A 23,576-nucleotide genomic window follows, 5' to 3' on the forward strand; every position below is an offset into this window, starting at 1 on the left:
TCCACATCCTTTTGGTAATGTGGTGACCAAAACTGTACACAGTATTCTAAATGCGGCCAAACCAATGTCTTGTACAATTTTATCATGACTTGACAGCTCTTATACGCAATACCCCATCCGATGAATGCAAGCATACTATATGCCTTCTTGACCACTGTATCCACCTATGCAGCAACCTTCAGGGTACAACGGACCTGCACTCCCAGATCTCTGCCCATCAACTTTTCCCAAGGGTCTTCCATTCATTGTATAATTCGCTGTAGAATTAGCCTTGCCTAAATGCATCACCTCACATTTGTATGAGGCTGCAAGTTCTCAATGAGACGGCTAGGGCTAAAAAGGCAAGACAGGGATGCTGTGAGCATCCAAGGTGCAAGTGAGTGAGAGCTAAGAACCCAAGGTGGACTCTCTTCCAATGCATGAGATGGATATCCGATTCTGTTCACAAAGCGTTTTGGTAGAAGTATCACGACATATGGTGTTTGGAGCACTTTAAAGTGTAGTATTGAAATGGTAACCTGCATTCTACTTGAGTTAAAGATGTGCTGTGATAATGTTATGAGGCTAGTACGTGTCCAATATCAATCTCCTTGAACAAAGAATGTCATATAGTCACTGCCCATGGAGTATGCCCTGAAATGTTGAGGGTTGCTGGCTAAGATAGAGGCCTGGAGGAGCAAGCAACAAACTTGAGTTGGTGTCTGAAATTGTCACTACCTAGTTACCGTCCACTGCCTGACAAATAGCAAACAGCATATAAATGAGTTGAGATTAGGTAATAATTAGATGTTACTTCATGCAAATTGGTTCTGATGGTTTATCAGCGAGATTAATGTCCTGCCTTTGAAACCTATGGTAGAAATTTTTTTTTTAAAAATCTGACCAAGAATATTATTTTTCCATTCTCACCGACTGACTTGCCATTGCTCAGGTTGTTCAGGTGCTGGGAAAGTTCAACCCTGTATTTAAGTAGTTACAGCCTGATTGCTACACAAAGTATCTGGCAGTATTAAGTATTTATTTGAAAAAATATGAAATAGAAATTAATATCTGAATGTACCATAAATGAAAGGAAGAACAAGCATTTTAAAAAGGGTCTGGTGGTGCAGTGGTGGTGTCCCTATCGCTGAGCCAGGAGGCCTTGTTGCAGATCTCACCTACTCCAGAGATGTGTAATAACACATTGGACTAAAAATATCTTCAAACTGCATTTTGAGAGACAAGTCATTGCCTTTTTGTTTGAATAATTATTTTGACTGAAGGAAGATCCAATCGTTGCCTTTGACGTTTTAGAAGTGGCTACCATTTTTGAGTCTATGCTGTTATATATAGTATTGGTACAATGTTATTACAGAATGCGATTTCAGTAACAATCATTGAATAGTTTTATATGCACAGAAAAACATTAAATTCTTCCTCAATTAACACTTGTCAGGAGTTTGAGACTAATGCGTCAAAATTTCCTCTCTATTAAAATGGGACAGTTTACCTAATTTATGGAGTCTGAAAATTTCAACAGCACAGAATATCTATCATGGATGTGATAACAAATAAGTATGAACAATTTTGATAACCAACCTGAATACCTGTAGTAAAAGATGAAAGCCAAAAATCAGATAAAAGACATTGATGGCTGGAAGATACTTGAAGAAATCAATACTTTGCTTAATTTCAACCATAGCAATTATGTAAGAAATTTACAATCATGTGATAGTTATCCATAAGCTCTCTGACAAGAGACATATTAGAAAAATTGAATAATATTGGACAAGTATTGTAATGTAAATAGGAATTTGTGTGACTGATAATAGTTGAGATAAATTGATGATGCTCGTGGGTGTGAAGCAATATTGTTTTAAAAGAAACATGAGCAGCTTGTATTTATACAAGGTCATTAAGATAGAAGACCATCCCAATGGGAGGATATCCATAATGGAAAGCCATTGTAATTTCCTGCCTTTAAAGGCGTAAAAACAATTTTGTACAGATTTTGGGAATTAATATGTTGGGACAGTGTGTACAAGAGTCAAGATTGAAGATGTATTAGTGTAATTGTACAAAATATCTTTTGGCCACAGTTAAAATACCGTGTTCAATTTTAAGCTCCCCATTAGAGAAAATACATTAAAGCCAAAAAGAATGCTAGAGAGTGAGGAAAGATGTTAGGAGAACTTTTTTTTTCACAGGGAGGGATAAGCAACTTGGAACCTGTAACATAAACATTGGTTAAAACTGAGACCATTGGAACGTTTTGAGGAAAAACTTCTTTAAATGAAACAGAGGGCAAATCTAATTATGAGTAGAGTTCGAGTTTAATTTTAGAATACTGTAGCATTGAATTGATACAGGTACAGTGGACTAAATATTGGCTGTTTATATGATTTATGTAATTATATATCACTAGTTCTTATAGATTGTAGGAGTTGTAAAACCTACTTTGTTTCCTGTAATTATAGTAATGTCTGTTCTGTTGATAGATCGTGTTAAAGATATACAGTTATGGTTAAATTGTTGAATACTAGAATTATACAGTAAATCTCAGCAATGTTTATCAGCGCACGCGATGTGTGTTAGGATCATAAAGTCCGCTTTCACAAAACGTTTCCCCATTGAGTCTGTGATAGCTTTCAAAGATAAATCAGTTAGTCCCACTCCCCAAAATTTCCCTTTATCTGTGCAATGTTTTCTCCTTCGAGTATTTAATCAAGTAACCTTTTGAATGTTCTTGATGAACCTGTATTTTTCACCCATCGAACAAAATATCTAAATCCTAAACACATTGCATCATTTTCTTCCCTAATTGTCTGTAGTTCTTTTGCTAATCATATAAAACTTGTCCCATCTATTGTTGCCCCTTCAGCCATTGGAGACGGTTTTTCTTCATCTACCCAAACTGAACTCCTTATGATTTTAAAAACTGAATAAAAATGCGAATGCTAGAAATCAGAAACAAAAACAGAAATTTCTGGAAAACGTCTGGTGGCATCTGTGAAGAGAAATCAGAGTTAACGTTTCAGAGCAGATCAGTTCCGAGGGAGAGTCACTGGATTTGAAACATTAATGCTCTGATTTTTCTTCACCAATGCTGCCAGACCTGCTGGGCTTTTCCAGCAATTTCTGTCCTTGTGATTTTAGATCCAGTTTAAAAACAAAGAACCAACAGAGTATGGAAATGTAGAATTCTATAAACTGCTTCAAATGAAGATTGGTAATGAACTACTGATTTGAGTTACAGTTCTGTGGTGTTAACTTAGTTTTAATGGTTTCTTTGCACAGGGTGCAGTGCCGAAAGGCAATGCCACAAAAGAGTATATGGAGAGTCTACAGCTGAAACCAGGGGAGGTGATTTATAAGTGCCCAAAATGTTGCAGTATTAAGCCAGAGCGAGCTCATCATTGCAGGTATTGTGCAATCTATAGATTTTTATTTAAAATAGCTTTCAATTTACTTGCAACTAATGTGTTAGTCATTCCTTTGAAAATGTACTCTTGACCTATAGCATGCATCTCCTTGTAGAACAGTAGTGTTATTGACAGAAAGTCCAGTAATTGTTGAATCATTACAAATTTTATTTTACATTTAATTATCTATCAGCCGATTTCAGAAACTGACCATTTTTCCTGTTTAATTATTTCAATCAAATTTGAAGTCAAATTATTACTGTAAATGTAATAATGCCCAAGTATTATTATAATGTGACAATTCCGTTATATCTATTTATTTGATATTACTGTTGATTATCCACAGTGACTTTAGCATTCATTCTGTAGAAGTGAACTTAAGGGGAAATTCAGATTTATTGTTGCTTGTGTAAATGATAGCAAATTACAGATGACAGGACCTCAAAGTATCCAAATAATATAAAGCAAGGATTTTTATTTATTTAATATAAAATGTCATTTGAAACACTTAATCTGCCACATCTTTCAAGGAGAACGTGCAAAATCCAAGTAGATGTCGGCTTTCTGACCCTCGAGCTTGTTCTACCATTCAATAAGATCATGGCTAACCTGTGTACATTTTGAATTCCACATTATCATCTGCCTATGATAATCTTAGTTTCGTTAGGCAGGGGAATCAATCTACTTTTGCACTAAAGTATTCAATGACCCCACTTTAAACTAAGTATTGTGAGGCATTCAGTTCCAGAGTTGCACTACCTTGTGTACAGAGAAAACATTTTTCCTCAATTCAGTCCTAAATGGGCAAACTCTAATTTTAAAATATTGCCCTTTAGTTCTGGATTCATCTGCATGAGAAAACATCTTTTTCACATGCATCTTGTCAAGGTCTTTCAAGATCTTGGACACTTCAATCAAGTTATCTTCAAGTGGAAAAGAACCTAGTATGTTCAACCTATCCCTAACCTAGCCAGAGCTGCAGCAGCAGCTAGAGGGCTAGAATACAAGAGCAGGGATGTGCTGATGAGACTGTATAAGGCTCTGGTCAGATAGCATTTGGAAAATGTGAGCAGTTTTGGGCACCATATCTAAGGAAGGACGTGTTGCTGTTGGAAGGAGTTCAGAGGAGTTTGGCACGGTAGCTCACAGCGCCAGGGACCCGGTTTGATTCCAGCCTCGGGTGACTGTGTGGAGTTTGCACATTCTCCTCATATCTGTGTGGGTTTCTTCGGGTGCTGCAGTTTCCTCCTACAATCCAAAGATGTACAAGTTAAGCGAATTGGCCATGTTAAAATTGTCTGTAGTGTTCAGGAATGTGTAAGTAAGTTGCATTAGTCAGGGGTAAATGTAGAGTAGTAGGATAGGGGAATGGGTCTGGGTAGGTTATTCTTCGGAGGGTCGGTGTAGACTCGTTGGGCTGAAGGGCCTGTTTCCACACCGTAGGGATTCTATGATTCTAATGATCCTGTGGATGAAGGACTTGACATATGAGCAGTTGAGGACTCTGGGTCTGTGGAGTTTAAATAGATGAGGGGAGATCTGATTGAAACATATGGAATAATGCGAGGCTTGGATAAAGTGGATGTGGAAAAGATTTTTAAGCTGTCAGGACAGATGAGGAGCCAGGACACAGGCTCAGAGTGAAGGGACCCTTTAGAACTGAGATGAGAAGAAATTTCTTCAGCAAGAAGGTTGTTAATCTGTGGAACTCATTGGTGCAGAGGGCTGTGCATGGCAAGTCATTGAGTGCATTTAAAATGGACGTAGGTAGGTTCTTATTTGGTAAGGGGATCAAGGGTTACAGGGAGATGTCAGGAGAATGGGATTACACAGTATATCAGCCGTGATCAAATAGCAGAGTAGAGTTGATGGCCAAATGGCTTAATTCTGCTCCTGTATCTTATGGTCTTATATTCTTGCTTTTACTATACTGCAAATAGAAAATGGACAGCATATCTTCGTGGGAAGCAGAATGTAGAGAACTTTTTTAAAATGTATTTTTGGGAGTACTGGTTCTTCCAAGAGTACAAAGATCTGGAGGAAAGGAAGCTAAAACACATTATGCATTTTCTTGTTGTTTTTCTCCATTAATCAAACTGTTTTGTGCAGTAGTCAATCTTATGAAAAAAAAATGCAGTTGATTGGCATGTTTTCAAATACTTAACGAAAAATCAATGTGGATTTTGGCAAGCCATGCTTAGTGACACCATCATTCCTTGCTTTAAAAAAATATTTTACCAATATGTGAAGTAGTCTTGATGTCTATAATTTGGGTAAAGATAATTTAGCTTGCCTTGTAACTGGCACCTGCTATTGTAAACTAATTAAGTCAATTTAATGGCTGGCTGCTATTTCTTTGAAATGTTAATATGCATAGGTTTGCATTTGAGAACTAGACATATTCATAATCTACAATGCCAACACATCAGGGGATTTCATGAAAGGATAATGATTACTGTTTAAGAATAGCACCAATGTAATGAAAGATTTATATCTCACTGTAGCTGCTATTATTGAGTTTAGCATTGAACTGCAAGCTTTAGCTCTAGTGATGTTACTAGTGACTGTTAATATAGTGGCTAAGACTGTTTTCTCACACGTCTACAAATATTGCACAGGGAAGTTTGTGGAAAACTGTTTCATAACTCAGATGTATGTTGAGTTAGAATCACTGAATCAGTCTCGGAGTTTTCAATCATTGTTGCTTTCTATGTTTGTTTCAAATCTTTTTTTGTTTGCTATGTAATTGTATTCTAAATGAAACAGGCAATCCTTTGAACAGACAAGAAAGTGCATTTGTAGTTGTCTAAGGATTTTTGACATTTAGCAACTTAGAATAGATGTTTTTAGATTCCTTACAGCGTGGAAACAGGCCCTTCGGCCCAACCAGTCCACACCGACCCTCCAAAGAGTAATCCACCCAGACCCATTTTCCTCTGACTAATGGGCACTATGGGCAATTCGGCCTGACATCTTTGGATTGTGGGAGGAAACCGGAGCACCCGGAAGAAACCCACGCAGACATGGAGAATGTGCAAACTCCACACAGATAGTCACCTGAGGCTGGAATCGAACCTGGGACCCTGGTGCTGTAAGGCAGCAGTGCTAACCACTGTGCCCTGTTGATTCTGTGATTAATTTGTGCCTCCTGCTGTTTGAATCAATTTAATACCTGTGATTGTGTAGATTTTCCAATATTTCAGCAGATAATTAAACTGACAATAACTGTTTCCTGTGACATTCACGTTTTTGAATTTGAATTTAATTTATTGTCATGTGTACCGAGGCACAGTGAAACACTTTGTCCTGCGAACAATACAAGCAGATCACGTAGTTAAGTAGTCTAGAAAAGCAAATAGTAGGTAAACAGCAGCAAAAGCAAAAACACAGGTACAGGCGAATGCTAAGAATTTGAGAGTCCATTCAGTATTCTAACAACAGTAGAGTAGAAACTGTTTCAAAACCGGCTGGTCTGTGTGTTCAGACTTCTGTACCTTCCCTCTGATGATAGGGGTTGTAGAAAAACATTGCCAGGATGGGATGGATCTTTGAGAATGCTGGCGGCCTTCCCTTGATAGTAGGCCTGCTATATTGATTCTGTAGTTGGGAGTTTGGCCTTTATGATGGTCCGGGCCGAGTTCACCACTCTTTGTAACTGTCTCCGATCTTAAATGGTACAGTTACCATACCAGGTAGTGATACATTCAGACAGAATGCTCTCAAAGGCACACCTATAAATGTTGGCAATGGTATTCGCCACATGCCAAACTTCCTCAGCTGCCTGAGGAAGAAGAGACATTGTTGGGCCTTTTTAACCAGTGCGTCCACATGAAGAATCCAAGAAAACGTGTTGTTGATGACCACTCCCAGGAGTTTGACACTGTCCACTTGTTCCACCTCTGTGCTGTTAATGTGAAGGGGAAGGGGAGCGTGAGTAACATCCCGTTGAAAGTCAGTAATGAGTTCCTTGGTTTTGCCGGTATTAAGAGCTAGGTTGTTCTCAGTACACCATTTTTCCAGGTCTTCCATCTCTCGTCTGTAATTTGTCTCGTCGCCATCTGAGATTTGACCAACTATGATGGTGTCATCAGCGAACTTGTAAATAGCATTAGTCTGTAGGAAGTACAGCCACTCACAAAAAAAATAGTTAAACTGACTTCAGAAGGTTTCATTTCACTCCAGTTAAAATCATAATGTGCTCAACCTTGTCAATTTTGAACATGTTTGCCAATTAAATTTTTATAAACATTAGTCCTTCAATGTAAAATCTGCTGAACTGTGCAAAGTTGCTGGCCTCCCTGAACCTTAGACCAGGCTTTATTTATGAATGTTAAAATGCATTTTTCATCAGAAGAAAATCAGTTGTTTTCTCAGACAGCTGTTTTGAATGCTGACCTCAACCATAGGTAGCATTTGTGGCAAAGCTGAGCAAATGGTCAGAGGAGCTGCTGACTGATGCTTCATATGGAGTCTGACCACTGGCCTCTTTGCTATTCTATTCGATTTTAAGTGTTGCTGCACCTAACCCTGTTATTAAGATGCATTCACTAGATTTGCAGTATAATATCTGTATACTTGTTTGTAGGTTGTGAGAGTCATTGCAAAGACCTACATTTATTATCCATCTGAATTGGCCATGGGAAAATGGTGAAAAAGTGGCTTCTGGAATCACTGGAGTCCACATGATGTAGGTGCACCCATAGTGTGGTGAGGGAGGAAACTTGAGAGTTTTGACCTCATGACAGCGAAGGAATGGTGATGTAATTCCAAGTCAGGATGCTGTGCAACTTGGAGAGGAACTTAGAGCTTGTAGAGTTCCTTTACGACTGTTTCAATTGTTCAGGCTCTGGAAGGTCACAGATTTAGAAGCTGCTACCAAAAGATCATTGGTGAATTGCTGCAGCGTATGTTGTACATGGTACAGACTGCTGCTCTTGTTGAAATGTTTAGTGTGGATGGTATTGACTTATAGTCAATAAGTCAAGGTTGTTAGTAGGGCATGCAACCTTTACTGTGTCCAATGCGTGCAACGTTTTCTTTTGTGGAGTGAATGCAAATAACTGAAGTCTGACCTCAGTGATGCTAAAACCTCATAATGTGGCCAGAATGAATTGTCAACTTTGCACTTAGATTTGAAAGTGGATGTAGATGCTTCAACCTTGTCTTTGTACACTGATCTGCTGGAGACCTTGGATGAGGTTCTTTGGAAACTTTCCCCTTCAGTTAATTATTTAATTATTCACTCTAATGAGGATTATAAATATTCATGTTCATATCTTGAGCCTACGACTGCTAAATGCAGAAAGGGAACAGCCTTGGTTTGAAGAAGCTGTGAGCATTTTAAAAAGGAAGCTGTGGCAGTGGGAGGATTGATGGGAGAGCCCGAGCCACTCATGAAAATCTGCAACAAGCACAAAAAGTGCTGGAGAAGCTCTGGTGGTGGAATCTGTTGGTAAAGGAATACCCACACTAGCATGAAACTTTGTCATTATTGAACAAGGGAGTATCAGATGTTGTGAAAGTTCCTATTGTTTGTAACATTGTAATAGTAATATACTTTTGCTTTTCTTGTAAAATAAAAATTCTCTGAATTGCATTCAAAGTTGAGACTAAACAGGGGATCAAAACATTTACAGTCAGTGATAAATGACTCGGCAGCCAAGGCTATTGCACTGCGGGATGTTGAAGGTGCTGTTCCTTTTTGGTTAACATTGTCCACTTGTCTTGAGAAAGCATCCAACAATCAGGCACCACCCTCTGAACTAAACAGCTACAAACCACCATACCTGAGTGAGCATCGGAGCCTTGTGTTGAAGAGACATCTTATGACCGTTGTTAGCCCCAGTAGATGAAGGTGTTGCATTGCATATACTCTGGACAAAATGTTATGATGTTCTAACTGCCAGCTCCCTGCAGAGTAAAGCAAAGCACCCCATCCCTTATGTGCCTGGCATTCCATGGAAAATTGTGTGATAATGGGTCTCTAGCACTTTTATCTCATCATGAGGGTGCCATTGCCTGGAACCTCTACATAAGGAGGATAGTCCGTGACCACTGTTGGTTACTCTTGGTACTGAGCTTTAGTGCATGTGTTCCTCGGTTTCTGTGGATGCTTGTAGTGCAGCGGGCATAGACAATTATAACTTCTGAGGATGGTTCCAATAGTCTATGTAGACAAGATTAGAAATGAAGCAGCTCCTCATTAGTGTGATCATTCAGCCATCACTGCATACACAAGTGATATTTAAATAATCATCCTCCAAACGATGCAACATAGAGGCCTACAGCAAGGAGAGCAATGAGATCCTACTACATAGACCTTTTAAATCACAGACCTAATTCAGAAGTACACATCACAAATCATTGGGCACATGTACAGTAATAGATTGAGAGCATTGTACAAAACAAGGGAAATTCCTCAATCCAGCACCCTCCCCTACCTCAAGTATTACTCAGAAAAGACAGCATGACATATAAGATAATTGTGTATACACTTTGTACTCCAAGGTGAGAAGTGGGTAGCTCCTGAACTTTGAGCAAACTATAATGCTTTAAAATGTGGAACTTTGCTAAAACTTCACAGCTGACTTAATATTACTTCTGCTTCACAGCCTTAATCAGGATTAATTTGTAATACTTAATGACATTACTTTTGGCCAGGATCTTTAGTCAGCGTGGAAAGTTGGTGCATGAGGTTTACATCCAGAGTAGATGCCCTGAAGCTGTACTCTTTGTATCTAATTAATGTTATGCTTGGTCCATTCTGTTTTGTCATCTCTCTCCACTCCATTGGCTTTTATTTTGCCCCTGTTCCAACCCAAGTCTTTTTTACTCTCCAACATCCAACGTACTCCTGTAAGCCCCAGGCCTAAAACGTCCTTATATCAGATATTATTCTCAATGCCTCACTGTCATATTTGGTGCCAGTTCGTGACTCCCCTCTCCCACAGTACCCATGCTGTGTCATCACCTACTCTTGTATGTTGCTTTGGTCTTCTTCATAATTGTAATCCTCTCTGATCCCGGCATGCTGCCTCCAGTTCACCCAATTGATCTCCCCAACTTGCCCATCATAATAGCGGGCCTGATAAATCAACTTTGCTTTCAGCAATAACACGCCTGGGGCTTACCATGGCCCACCTCCCTCCCCTGACTGAGTACAGCTCCCAATGGGCTTACCAGTAACCCTCAGGTTGGCTACACCAGACCTGCAGGATTGGCTATAGCCCACTTAAGACCATAAGACATAGGAGTGGAAGTAAGGCCATTCGGCCCATCGAGTCCACTCCGCCATTCAATCATGGCTGATGCGCATTTCAGCTCCACTTACCAGCGTTCTCCCCGTAGCCCTTAATTCCTCTAGACAACAAGAATCTATCAATCTCGGCCTTGAAGACATTTTGCGTCCCGGCTTCCACTGCACTCCGTGGCAATGAATTCCACAGGCCCACCACTCTCTGGCTGAAGAAATGTCTCCGCATTTCTGTTCTGAAATGACCCCCTCTAATTCTAAGGCTGTGTCCACGGGTCCTAGTCTCCTCGTCTAACGGAAACAATTTCCTAGCATCCACCTTTTCCAAGCCATGTATTATTTTGTACGTCTCTATTAAGTCTCCCCTTAATCTTCTAAACTCCAACGAATACAATCCCAGTATCCTCAGCCATTCCTCATATGCTAGACTTCCTGGAGCTCCTGACCGTGAATGCTCATATCAGCCAACTGACTGTGTCCAAACCTCTAAACTGATGTTGATTCATGCCCTTGACTGACTGTGTTAGAACTCGACTGACGACAGTTTCATTAACTTATCCAAGGAATTACTCCCTTAGTTTTTGTGAAGTAGCTATTTGATTGAAGCAAGTTCAGGGTATTTGCCACACAAGCTACTGGCACCATGCTGTTGGTATTGACATAACACAGTGCAGTACAGGAACTCCTTCACTGCTCATTGCTGACAAGCATGACAAGTTGTCTGGCTTTGTGACTGCACTAAAAGGGTAGGCAAGACAGCAGTACTGAGAATCTTTAATTTCTAAATGAGGAGGCATAAAGGGAATGACTGCGAAGAATTCAGTTAAGACCCCCGAGCTGTATCCTGGTCTGATGTATGAGATGGGTGCTTGTCCCTGCACACAACGTGGCCTGACAACACATTGCAATGAGCTTCAGAGTGCAGTCCTGCAGTGGGTAACTTTGTCACTGCATCATCATGTTACTACAGTGTGGTGAGGTTGGAGCTGGTTAGGCGCCAGCCTCTGGGACAAAGAATGCATCCACTTGCTGGCCCAGGGAGAGTGCCCTGCAGTATTGGGGGATGCTGCCTAATCTGGATGCCCAGAGAAGGGGCTGCCGAGCTGCAGCTGTCAAGTACCACTCAGACTTTCATGTCAAGAATTGGTGCCATCCAGTTTCTCTCCATTGCCTGGAGAGATATCAAACTTCAATTAAGTGAGCGGAGATTAGGTTAATAGTGTGATGCTAAAATGTATGAATAGGCTACGTGTTTCTCATTTTTGAGTTTCTTAATTGACAAAGAATCGGACTTTTCTTCCTCAAATTTGGGAATTTCATTTTTCCATTCTCATGATATTTTCCCAACTGATTTACCGTTGTCCAGATCACTCAGGACCTGTGAAAATTCTATCCTCTGAATTAGTTTTTAAATTTAAGTCTGGGATAAAGATGTGCGATGCAATAAAAAGTAAAATATTACAAGTTTTTGTATATATGTGATGGGGAGTCAGTTTATGGTCTCTTCAGTCTGCAGGATATGTGTTATGGGAGATGCTTTGTGTGTGTGTATTCCTGTTGTTTTGGTGAAAAAACCTTGGTGATACAGCCATTGTTCTTGCCAACTTAAATACAGTGGTGTCTCAGAAATGGATCCACCTTCTAAATGTTGCAGCTTTATCTTTAATGAAAAGTTGGTAAAAGGATAAGTTTAATAAAAGGATATTGATGATTTCTTCTAATTCTGCTTCGGTGTGAGTTCAAATAACCCATACATCTATGCAAATAGAAAAGGCAGTATTGCTACATGACTGCATCACCTTATAAAAGAGTTAGTGGGCGTGGAAAGGAAGCCCCTGAAACCAAAAGTTAGGCCCCTGAAACTCAAAATGTTATTCAAAGAAATCTCAAGAAATGTCTGTGTGAGGTCTGTGGTTAGTGAGGTTAGCAACTTAGCTGCAGATTTAGAAGTAAAACCTGAAAGCTTAACATGTGAGCAATAAATTTATATTGAATTACTGAAGCTCTGTTGCAAACTCATGCAGTCCTATGTTTTAATTAATTCATTGAGTTGATTTGATGATCCAACGATCCTTTTGCTCATTTAGATTTGTTTTGATAATTTCTGACCTCTGAGATATGTAAGAATTGGGACTGATGTCATCTACAAATGTAATCAGAATTGTGTTTTGTAGCACCTTAATCATTACATAAAACCCTTGCCATTTATGGATGACATCCATAACATGTAGAAAATCAATTACAAAGGTCGTTAAACATCAATTTGTTTAAAAAATTGACTCTGGATGGAGATAATGTAACAGACTTTTCTGAATGTAAGATTGCTGTTTCAAAAATAACTAAGCTGAATGATTACCCCTGAAAACGAATGCTTGCTTGAAAATTCATGTAACATTTCTTGGCAAATTATGTAATTTTTTTTCTTTCTTCCCAAAAATCAGTATTTGTAAAAGGTGCATCCGGAAGATGGACCACCATTGTCCTTGGGTGAACAATTGCGTTGGAGAGAACAATCAAAAATTCTTTGTACTTTTTACTGTAAGTTTAAATATGTTTTCCTGCAGACTTTGGGCATTTAACATCAGACCATAACAATTTACAATTCCACCATATTAATTTTTTGAAATCAGGCCATGTTATTATTAATAGTTCCTTGTTTCAATCTAAGTAACTAAGATTTTGTTTCTAGTAAATAGCATTACTTCTGCAATATATGACATTGTGTTTTATTCTAACATATCCTGTTCATGAATAGTGCAGGATTTACATTTTTGTTGTATTATTACTAAGAGATGGAGTTGCTGGAAACTGACTTATGAAACTGACTTATCCAGCACCTCAGGTATAAACAATCCTGGCAAAGACAGTCAAGATAAATGCTTGTTTACAATAAGAGCAACTGCTAAAATAACCAGTTAGAAACTTAATTCATTACTACTTAGGATGATTGAGAAGGAACACCATAACGTAAAAGCCATTGCAGTTTAAGTTAAAGTAGTGGTCTAAGACTGCCTAGGTTTTGCATTGTGTCTCTGTTCCTCACCACTTTAGAATTGCACCTCCTAAGAATACATTTTTTTTCTGTTTTCTAAAGAACAGACTTTGAATAAATCAACAGTAATACTTTTTAAGAAAATAAAGTGATCAGAATGTTTCCTTCCTGTGAATATTTACATTGTAACCTGAGAGATTTGGGATATAATAGTAATTATGCTCGCTTGACCAGATTTCACATGCTTCTATAAATCCCATGATTGCTTCTCAGTTATAGTTGTAAGAATGTCAATATAGAGTAATGCACATGGTTTTAAAATAAAGCAAAAGTTTGAGTAAATCTATATTTGTCCTTTGGAAATGTCATTACAAACAAGAAACCATTAAATTAATCTTTTTTTTGTAGGGATAGGTAAATTGCATAGTCTTTAAAGACTTATATCGATTATTTAAAGTTTAATCATTTAGTCCAAGAAATTCCATCCAGGTGTGAATATTAACTTTAACTCCAATAACCTTTAAATGGTAGTTTCAGGGCAACCTCTTGTTATCAAATGCTGAGTAATCTTACAACTTGAATGTAATGGGAAGTTTATATATGTTCTCAATTGACTTTTGTAAATGCTTTGATTCTTGTTTTCGAAAGTGGTTGTGAGGTAACTATCAATGACTCTTGTTTCTTCAAAAGTGTAAGTTCCTCCTGAGCCTTTCAAGAAAACAAGCTTTCTATCTTTACATTAAATTACTTCAACACAGTCTTGCCCAGCCTTCCACATTTTTCCCTTCATAAACTTGACATCATCCAGCTTCCACTATCCTTGCCCTAACTCTTACCAAGTCCTATTCGCATGGCACACTTCCCTGCCTTAGCTTCTGGTTAAATTGGGTCGATTTTAAAATTCTCACCCTGTCTCCAAGTGCCACGATGCTCTCTCTCCTTCTCTATCTCTAATCTCTTTCAGTCCAAGATCTCTCTGACAAATCACTACCAGGACCTTAACATTTGGAACTTCTTTTTAAAACCTTTTTCTCCTCTTAATCTCACTTTCATCCTCTGAACATTCTCCTCAAAACCTAGTTTCTTGACCAACCTTTAATGTCCTCTTTAAATATTGTGAGTTCTGATCTCCTTCCTATTGGAAGGATGTTGTGAAACTGAAAGGGTTCAGAAAAGATTTACAAGGCTGTTGCCACAGTTGGAGGATTTGAGCTATAGGAAGAGGCTGAACAGGTGGGGGCTGTTTTCCATAGAGCATTGGAAGCTGAGGAGTTACCTTATGGAGCTTTATAAAATCATGAGGAGCATGGAAAGGGTAAATAGACAAGGTCTTTTCCCTGGGGTGGGGGAAGTCAAGAACTATGGGACATATCTTTAGGGTGAAAGGGGAAAAGTTTACGTAAGGGGCAACCTTTTCATACAGAGGATGTGTGTATGGAATGAGCTGCCAGAGATAGTGTGGAACCTGGTAAAATTTCAACATTTAAAAGGCATCTAGGTGAGTATGAATAGGAAGGGTTTAGAGGGATATGGGCCAAGTGCTGGCAAATGGGACTAAATTAGTTTAGGATATTTTGGTCAGCATGGATGAGTTGGACCATAGGGTCTACTTCCATGCTGTACATCTCTATTACTCTATGTAGCTTCTTATAGATTTTTATGTTATAATGCTCCTGTGAAGCACTTAGAATGTTTTATTGAAATCATAGTGTGATTACAGTTTTTTGTTCATTCTAGTGAGCATAATTGAATAATCCATATAACAGTTTTTCTTTCTCTCAAATTGTGTCAGTTGGATGTATAACAGGGGCTAAACTGCATCTATTGGTGCCTCCTGAGCAAAATGTGCTTAAGGATCTTAACATATTCTTTGAACTGATGACACTAAGAGTATATATCTCTGTCGCTTCAGAATAATTAAGTTGCATATCCAAAAATAGAGGTCGTTTTGTTTATTTCATTTGAAAAGTAATTTGTCAAGTATCAATTGGACAGTCTCATTTAGAAGTGTTATTTGAAAGCCATTGGTTAAATAATGCTCCCATGCTTACGGCAGTGAAAAAGATCTGCTGATACGGTAGGGGTAATTTACAGTGTCACGTGATGTTCGGGAGACAGGCTTGAAGAGAAAAGACATTGTGGCCCAACTCCAATTTCCACTCATGCAAAATCGCACCTTAAAGTTAAACTTGAATTCTTAGTGTTATTACTGTGTCCAACAAAAGTTGCATTCTTCAGCATTTATCAACCTTTCTATCTCAATGCCATTTGATCCCTACAAATTGAACAGTGGTTGTTTTTGCTTTAAAGTACAGCAGTAATGCCAGAATCAGATATTGGCCAGTTTGGGTTCTGAGAAATGATCACCAAGCAGAATATGTTTCACATTTGAAACATTTTTACCATTTTCTAACAATTATTGTAAGTAAACATTTTTACTGTAATAGAGCTGGCTAACCTGTTGATGAATTAGAGTGTGTTAATTTTTATGAATCCATATATATGTTACTGCTAAACCAGCTAGGGAATGAAATAAGGGCTTTGGGGAAGTGAATTCAGTTTGATCTTTGAGTGAAATAAATCGATCTGATCTTTTGCTGGCATATTATGCTTGAGAATGAAATTGATTATGACTCAGCGTTATGTTTCTCCATCCATTTTCAGATGTACATAGCACTGATTTCAGTCCATGCACTGATACTGTGTGGCTTCCAATTTTTCTTCTGTATCAGAGAGCAGTGGAGTGGTAAGTAACCAACTTCTTCATGACTAGGAAAACTGATATGATATAACACCAAATTAAAGGATAATAAACAAATTGTTTTATACTTTTGCTTTACAAATGGCTGCATTTACTTCTGACTTCTTGTCCAATTCTTAACTTTGTTTTCTGTTTGTACTTAGCCTTCTTCCATTGTATTTTTAAGCCAGTTTTGAATATCTGCCTGAATTTATGCTGTTAACTTTGACCAGATTCTGATTATTTATCAAATTGATACTCACGCAGCTCAAAGATTAGATGTCACCTTTGATGGAATAGACAAAAAGGAAAGATACAGAAATGCCATAGTTCAAGTTCTAGCCCATTCATTCAGTTTTTTTGTACCTTGTTAATACAGAAGAGTAATTCCCTCTGAGAAGCAATTTTTGTTTGCTTTGAGATGTAAATGGAAAGAAAAGTTTCACTATCAGCCCATTTGCACTTCTGGCTTCAACCAATTTCATTGCCGTATTCTGTATTTTGTAGTTGTATGATACACTTAAAATACTTTGTGACATTGTTAATTTGCAGTTTCTTCATTAAAGTTGAAACAGAGGATTAGTCTTGGAGGCCAAAAATTTTTAGGAACAGCAAAATAACAAGTTTTCTCAAGGCAAATAACCATAAATGTTGTTTTCTGTTTCTTGACTACTGTATAATAAATTTGAGCGTTCTTCAGTTGGAATGCAGACTGATACTTTAATTAAATGAACCTATTTAAATACTCCTTTAGATTGAAATATTTAGGCTATTTGAAAAAAAGGTTTGATTTTCTTTCTCATTTCTAGGCAGTTTTCCCCAGCATTTGTGGGCGGCACGGTGGCACAGTGGTTAGCACTGCTGTCTCACAGCGCCAGAGACCCGGGTTCAATTCCCGCCTCAGGCGACTGACTGTGTGGAGTTTGCACATTCTCCCCGTGTCTGCGTGGGTTTCCTCCGGGTGCTCCGGTTTCCTCCCACAGTCCAAAGATGTGCAGGTCAGGTGAATTGGCCATACTAAATTGTCTGTAGTGTTAGGTAAGGGGTAAATGTAAATGTAGGGGTAGGGATATGGGTGGGTTGCGCTTCGGCGGGTCGGTGTGGACTTGTTGGGCCGAAGGGCCTGTTTCCACACTGTAATGTAATCTAATCTAAAAATTTCGTTTTTAGAAATATGTTTTAACAATGTCTCAACTATTTTCAGAATAAAGTTACATCATTAGAGGAAATCATCAATTGATGAATCATTTTCTGTAGAGAAATATTTGTCTTTTATAATGCACATTATATGAAATAATGTTGATGGTTTAAAATTGAAACATGGAGACCAAGTTGAGAAATGCTCCAACTCGATCTAAGTATCAGTTCAGCATCTATATTGAAATACTGACTACTGTAGCTTTAAAGAAGGATATAATGGAGCAAATGTTAGCTAGTTGATAAACTGTCATTCAGACACACTAAGTCCCCTTCAGTACGCAGTAATGAACAAAACAAAGCATTTGTTTTTGATAACCCAGGGATTTTTTTAACCATTATCAGCCTGAAACTCAATCAATATTCTTTTGTATTTCATAGCTAATTAAATATATCTCAAGATAAATTTATATTTGGGATATGTAAGAGTTCATATAAAACCTCTTTTTGTCTTGAAGTTCTACCATGATTAGTTCTCAACTGATACTGGTATTGAAGATATATACAGAACCTGAAAATTATTCAAGCTATTACAAAGTGAACACTTCTATTATAAAGTTAAAAATCACAAAACACCAGGTTATAATCCAACAGGTTTATTAATCCTTATTAGTCCAACACCAGCACCTCCAAATCATGACTTCTATTATGTTGATAGAAGTGTCTACTTTGTAATATCTTGAAGAACTTTAAAGTTCTGTATGTATCTTTGGTTCTCAACTGATACTGGTACTAATCTTGGCATAACTTCAGGAAAAAAAAGTGGCATTGTATGATCTCTTAAATGTACCAAAAATGCATTTTTCTTGAGATATATTTCATTAGCTGTTAAATACAAAAGAATATTACAAGCATTAACTACAAAGACCACCTGATATTTCAGAATGTCTCAGAAAATAAAAGTATAGAAATTGGTATACATACTCAATACATAAAAGAATCTCCTAATCTGACTTTATGGTTGATAGTTTAGGAATAAAAGTACGTTGAGCAAGAAGAATCGTCTGCTGAGAATCCAAAGTTCTCAGCTGAGAATCGCTTAGATTTTATAACCTTATTAAAGCTTTTGTGAATTACTGCTGATTTAAATGTGTGAAAGCAAAGTGATAACACTGAATTGCATTATTATTGCATCATTTGTAGGCTGATTTAATAATAAGGTGTTTTCCTCCACAGAATGCAGTGGCTTCTCACCTCCTGTAACTGTAATCCTAATCATTTTCTTGTGCCTTGAGGGACTCCTGTTTCTTACATTCACCTCAGTAATGTTTGGCACTCAGCTTCACTCAATATGCAATGATGAGACGGTATGTTTTCTCATAGTTTTAGAAGTTTTGACATACATTGTTTTTTTTGTATTAGCAGATATGTTAGATAAATAAATCCAAGTTAAGGCATCAAAATAGAGAGAATTTGTGGTACTTTCTAAACTATTTTTTAACCATATGATATTTATGCACAATATGTTTTACCCTTAGCATTGCTATTTTAATTTCAGTTCAAGTATAATTTGATGCTTTTCTGATGTGTAATGTTTAAACTTGATGATGGAGTGTGGACGTTACTGGCTGAGCCACAATTCATTGTCTTCCCAAATTACTTCATGATTTGGAGATGTCGGTGTTGGACTGGGGTGTACAAAGTTTAAAAATCACGTAACGCCAGGTTATAGTATTGCTGTATCCTGGCTATAACCTCGTGTTATGTGATTTTTAACTTCCCAAATCACGTTGGAAAAAGTGGTGAGTTGCCTTCTTGAACCACTGCAGTCCCAGAGTGCTATTCAGAATTGGTTCCTGGATTTTGACCCAGTGACAGTGAAGTATTGCATTGGAAAGTATTACATCATATACGTGACTTTTGCCTTGTAATGGTGTGCAGGCACTGGGGAGTCATGAGTTACTTTTCACAGAATTCCTAGCCTCTTTCTTGCTGTTGTAGCAACGGTATTCATATTGCTAGTCTAGGTTCAGTTTCTGGTCAATAGTAACCTCAGGATGTTAATAATGGGGGAATTCAGTGATGGTCATTGCCTGTTTCTTGTGTCATCCAAATGCTACTTATCACTTGTCCAGGTCTTGCTACATTGGGCCAGTGATTGCTTCACTGTCTGAGAGCTTGCAAATTGTGTTGAGCATTGTGCATTCATTAACATTTGTTGTAATACTGGTCCAGGAAGTTATAATCTCAGTCTTTTTGTCAGCAGTCAACTCCTGTGTCAGTACAATAGGGATGATTAGCATTAGAGGCCTTATTTTAGTTGAGAGGAAAACAATTTACTAAACACAATTCAATATCTAACTGAAGTGCCTTTGTGAGCAAAGAGATGAGTTTCACTATTGTGCTGCACCACAATGTTATGTGCTGACATGTTTTAAGCTCAAAAGCTCTATAATGAATAAAAACACTCAAAAACATAGCATTATGTAATTGGAATGTCAAAGCTTATTTTTAAAATTAATGAAAAGAACAAATACAACCTTTGAATTTTGCAAAGCATAGTGACAAACAAAAGCATTGTAAATTACAACTATTTTTATAAAACAAAATCCTTACAAATTTGTCCACCTTCCCCAAAAAGATAATATGAGCTGATTTGCTTTTAATCGTGTATTACATCCATTAGAATCAATCTCAGTAAACTGTCAGGTTATTATCTTCATGCTAGACTGCAGGATTTTGTTTTTTTAACAGTATTTATTGAGAGTGACCAACTTCACTAGTCACTGGACTTAAACAAATATCATAAAGGACTGTCACTAGGAATGTTATAATTGTCAGTCAAACATTCTTGTTTAGGAAGCCGCAGTCAGCAAAGATGGTGAGTACTGAGCTAGACAGTATAAGAGGATCTTAGATGTAATCCACGATTTATGCTGAGGCAGCTGATCTTAACCAAGTGGTAGCACAATTAGCTTTAGCATTGCTGATCTTATGAGCAACAAAACATGCAGAATTTCATGTCCTAATCAGCATTTTCCAGTTTCATTCAGGTGGAAAAATTGCTGTGCCATAATTTCTTCTACCACTGCATAAGTCAGGATGGAAACATTATTCCACTGGGTAGATATGCACAGTGTTTTGAGCGATTATGATTTGCCCTAAGCAAGTAAAACAGTCTTACCAGCATTGGTTTCCTATCAGAATAACACACAAAGGAAAATTATTTCTGAATATAAGAATGGTTAGTTGCAATGCAAATGTGCCATGTTAGAATCCAGATTTTTTTTTTGTCTTCTCACCCACCCTGCTGTCCTCATAAGAAAGAGTCTTAGGACAAATAAAAATGAACCTATCCATTCCATGGCTATTTCCAGTAGATCATATTCCAATTAACATTGTAAATGAGCTGTGTCATAGTACAATCCTCATATGTTTCGTACTTTAAAGTTTAACGTTGACTACAGGGTGCAATATGGATCTTAAGTACACTTCTATTGTACAGAATGGAGAAGATGAATTGTACAACATAATAAACAGGTTTTGAAGGTGATTTATTTTTCAAATATTAATTATAAGTAAATCTAGAATGTCAATGTACTTCCTGAAGAATGCAAACTAATCCAATTATATGAATCATTAAAAATTGCAGAAGACAAATGAATCCAGTTTCGATTATGAATCTTTCTCAAGCCCAATTTTCACTGGGGTCCATTATTTCAATGGGAGCAAAGATAGTTTAGATTATAACAATAATACTCAAATATTCCATCTTAATTGTTAACAACTAGGTTGAAACTCCTGTTGATTACAGGCTGAGGTGTGGTGAAAAAGCAAAATGTATAGCTAGATTAGATTCCCTACAGTGTGGAAACGGGCCCTTCGGCCCAACCAGTCCACACCGACCCTCCAAAGAGTAACCCACCCAGACCTATTTCCCTCTGAATAATGCACCTAATATTATGGGCAATTTAGCATGGCCAATCCACCTGACCCTTGCATCTTTGGACTGTGGGAGGAAACCCACGTAGACACTGGGAGAACAGTCACCTGAGGTGAGAATCGAACCTGGGACCCTGGTGCTGTGAAGCAGCAGTGCTAACCGCTGGAGCCACTGTGCCACCCCTGCTTTGTAAATTCAAGTGTTTATCTATTGAATGGTCACACTTCATCAGTGTATTTTTATGTTTATCATGCAGGAAATTGAACGGCTAAAAAATGAAAAACCGACATGGGAAAGGAAGTTACGATGGGAGGGAATGAAGACTGTTTTTGGAGGGCAACCCTCATTTCTGTGGATTAATCCTTTCTCAGGCATTAGAATTAGACGACTCATTCCCAGAACTCTGAAGGGAGGAGCAGAATTCGCTGTTTGATCCTGAAGAAGAACATTTTTGAAAAAGTAATCTTTCTAATATTAAAATAAAATTAGCACAAGACTTATTTCTTTTCTACGTACTGCCTACTAAGGTACTATGGATTAAATAAATGCTGCCTGTTAAAATTGAACATAGTAACCTAATTATGAACAAATGCCTGAAGTCTGGAACTAGTGAACTGACAGAAATCTCCATCAGCCTCATAAGAATGGATTGCAAAAATCAAACCATAGCTTTGAAAGGGCAGTTGTGTCCTGTTGCCCTACTGTATAAACCTCTGCATAGTTGCTCATCTTGCAGTTTTGCATAATGTACTATTTGTGACATAATCCCAAATACTTGGATGTAAACTACAATGTGATTGATACTTTAGTGACATTGGTTGAAATTTTTTTTAAACATGAAGTTTGTAGTCCATTCCACCCAACCCTTTCATCTCGTTTGAATAATAATTTTCAGGCATTAAATTTGCAAACTATTACCTACGAACTGTATAAGTTAGAATTGAATAATTTCTTTAATCTGTTTTTATATTTTTATATATATAAAAAGGGAACTCTAAAGAAGGGGAAACTTTATTTTTTCAGTTCATGTATATTTTTTTTATTTCAGGACAGTTTCTTTCCCTCTATCTGTGGTATAGGTGGGTGTGCACTGTTTTTTCAATAATCCAAAGTTTACCCGAACATAATCACATTTTAAAATTTTATTTATTGTTTTGTTGAAATGCACAGATGAATTGTAAGTATATTATTGTTGATGGCTGTTTCTAAAATTGATATAAAATATCTTCACAACAAACCTCTAGTTCAATTTAATATAAAATGATTGTTTAGTGTATAGAGAGAACAATTTTTTCTCCTTGCTTCATATCCTCTGAAACATAAAAAGTTGAAAACCAACAGTGATGTAATTAATTCATTTTTCATTGTTTATGAAGCCTTAATGTTAGTCTATTGTTCAATTCCTAATTAGCTGGAGGAAGAAAATTATTAATGTTTGATTTCTGCTACTAAAATGGAAAATCCAGTGTGCACGATGCTCCCCATATAATACTAAAGCATAAAGGAAGATGGAAGTAGTACACTGGCAGAAACTGGCCAAATTGAGCATTAAATGTCTTTAATGACTCCAGAAAGCTGAGTGATCCTTTTATGAGCAATGATTTTATTTTCCTGTATATTTAGCAGAGTAATGCAGCTAACATTATATTGTAAATGTCATGATATGTTTATTGATAGTTATTCCATTTCCACTATGCTTCCACTGGGATGTCTATTATAACAACCTGAAAATCTGAACTGTATGCTGACTGATAGCAGCACTGGTGAAGGTGAAGCAGAAGTAGTTGGTATAAAAGATTTCAGGAGAAAGAGACATAAGTACTGTTACAGTTTCTTACAAATTAAGTATATATTTATTTGGAGCTTTGGAAAAAGTTTGAGATCCTGCTTTCTGGTACAATAATTACTTTATTCACTTTACTGCACCAGTCAACAGGCATTGCTTATTTAATGCTGTGTGAGTGCATTTACAATACAGATTAAGCCCTTTCTGTTTGTGCCAAAACTAATCTTGTGAAATCTAGGTCTAGGATTATGACCCAACTAATTCTGAGGTGAAGCAAGGTAAATCTACTTCCACAGAGTTTCACTCCACTTCCTTTGGAAATTAG

At 37.5% G+C, this 23,576-nt stretch overlaps 1 protein-coding gene across 8 annotated transcripts in view; it reads left to right on the forward strand.

Moving 5' to 3' along the window:
* zdhhc7 (zDHHC palmitoyltransferase 7) overlaps positions 1 to 23,576 on the forward strand; it is a 75,205-nt gene that overhangs the window by 46,039 nt on the left and 5,590 nt on the right. For 7 of the 8 annotated variants that reach the window (XM_072595923.1, XM_072595922.1, XM_072595925.1 and 4 more), the window contains 5 exons: positions 3,277 to 3,401; positions 13,095 to 13,191; positions 16,310 to 16,391; positions 18,759 to 18,889; positions 21,722 to 23,039. In XM_072595923.1, the coding sequence (XP_072452024.1) occupies positions 3,277 to 3,401; positions 13,095 to 13,191; positions 16,310 to 16,391; positions 18,759 to 18,889; positions 21,722 to 21,898 (612 nt within the window). In that variant the 3' untranslated portion in view covers positions 21,899 to 23,039. Of the gene's footprint in view, positions 1 to 3,276; positions 3,402 to 13,094; positions 13,192 to 16,309; positions 16,392 to 18,758; positions 18,890 to 21,721; positions 23,040 to 23,576 lie in introns of those variants that run through there. The other variant, XM_072595921.1, reaches the window with a different exon arrangement.

Source organism: Chiloscyllium punctatum, chromosome 26 (genome assembly GCF_047496795.1).
Source record: "Chiloscyllium punctatum isolate Juve2018m chromosome 26, sChiPun1.3, whole genome shotgun sequence".
Taxonomy (NCBI): Eukaryota; Metazoa; Chordata; class Chondrichthyes; order Orectolobiformes; family Hemiscylliidae; genus Chiloscyllium; species Chiloscyllium punctatum.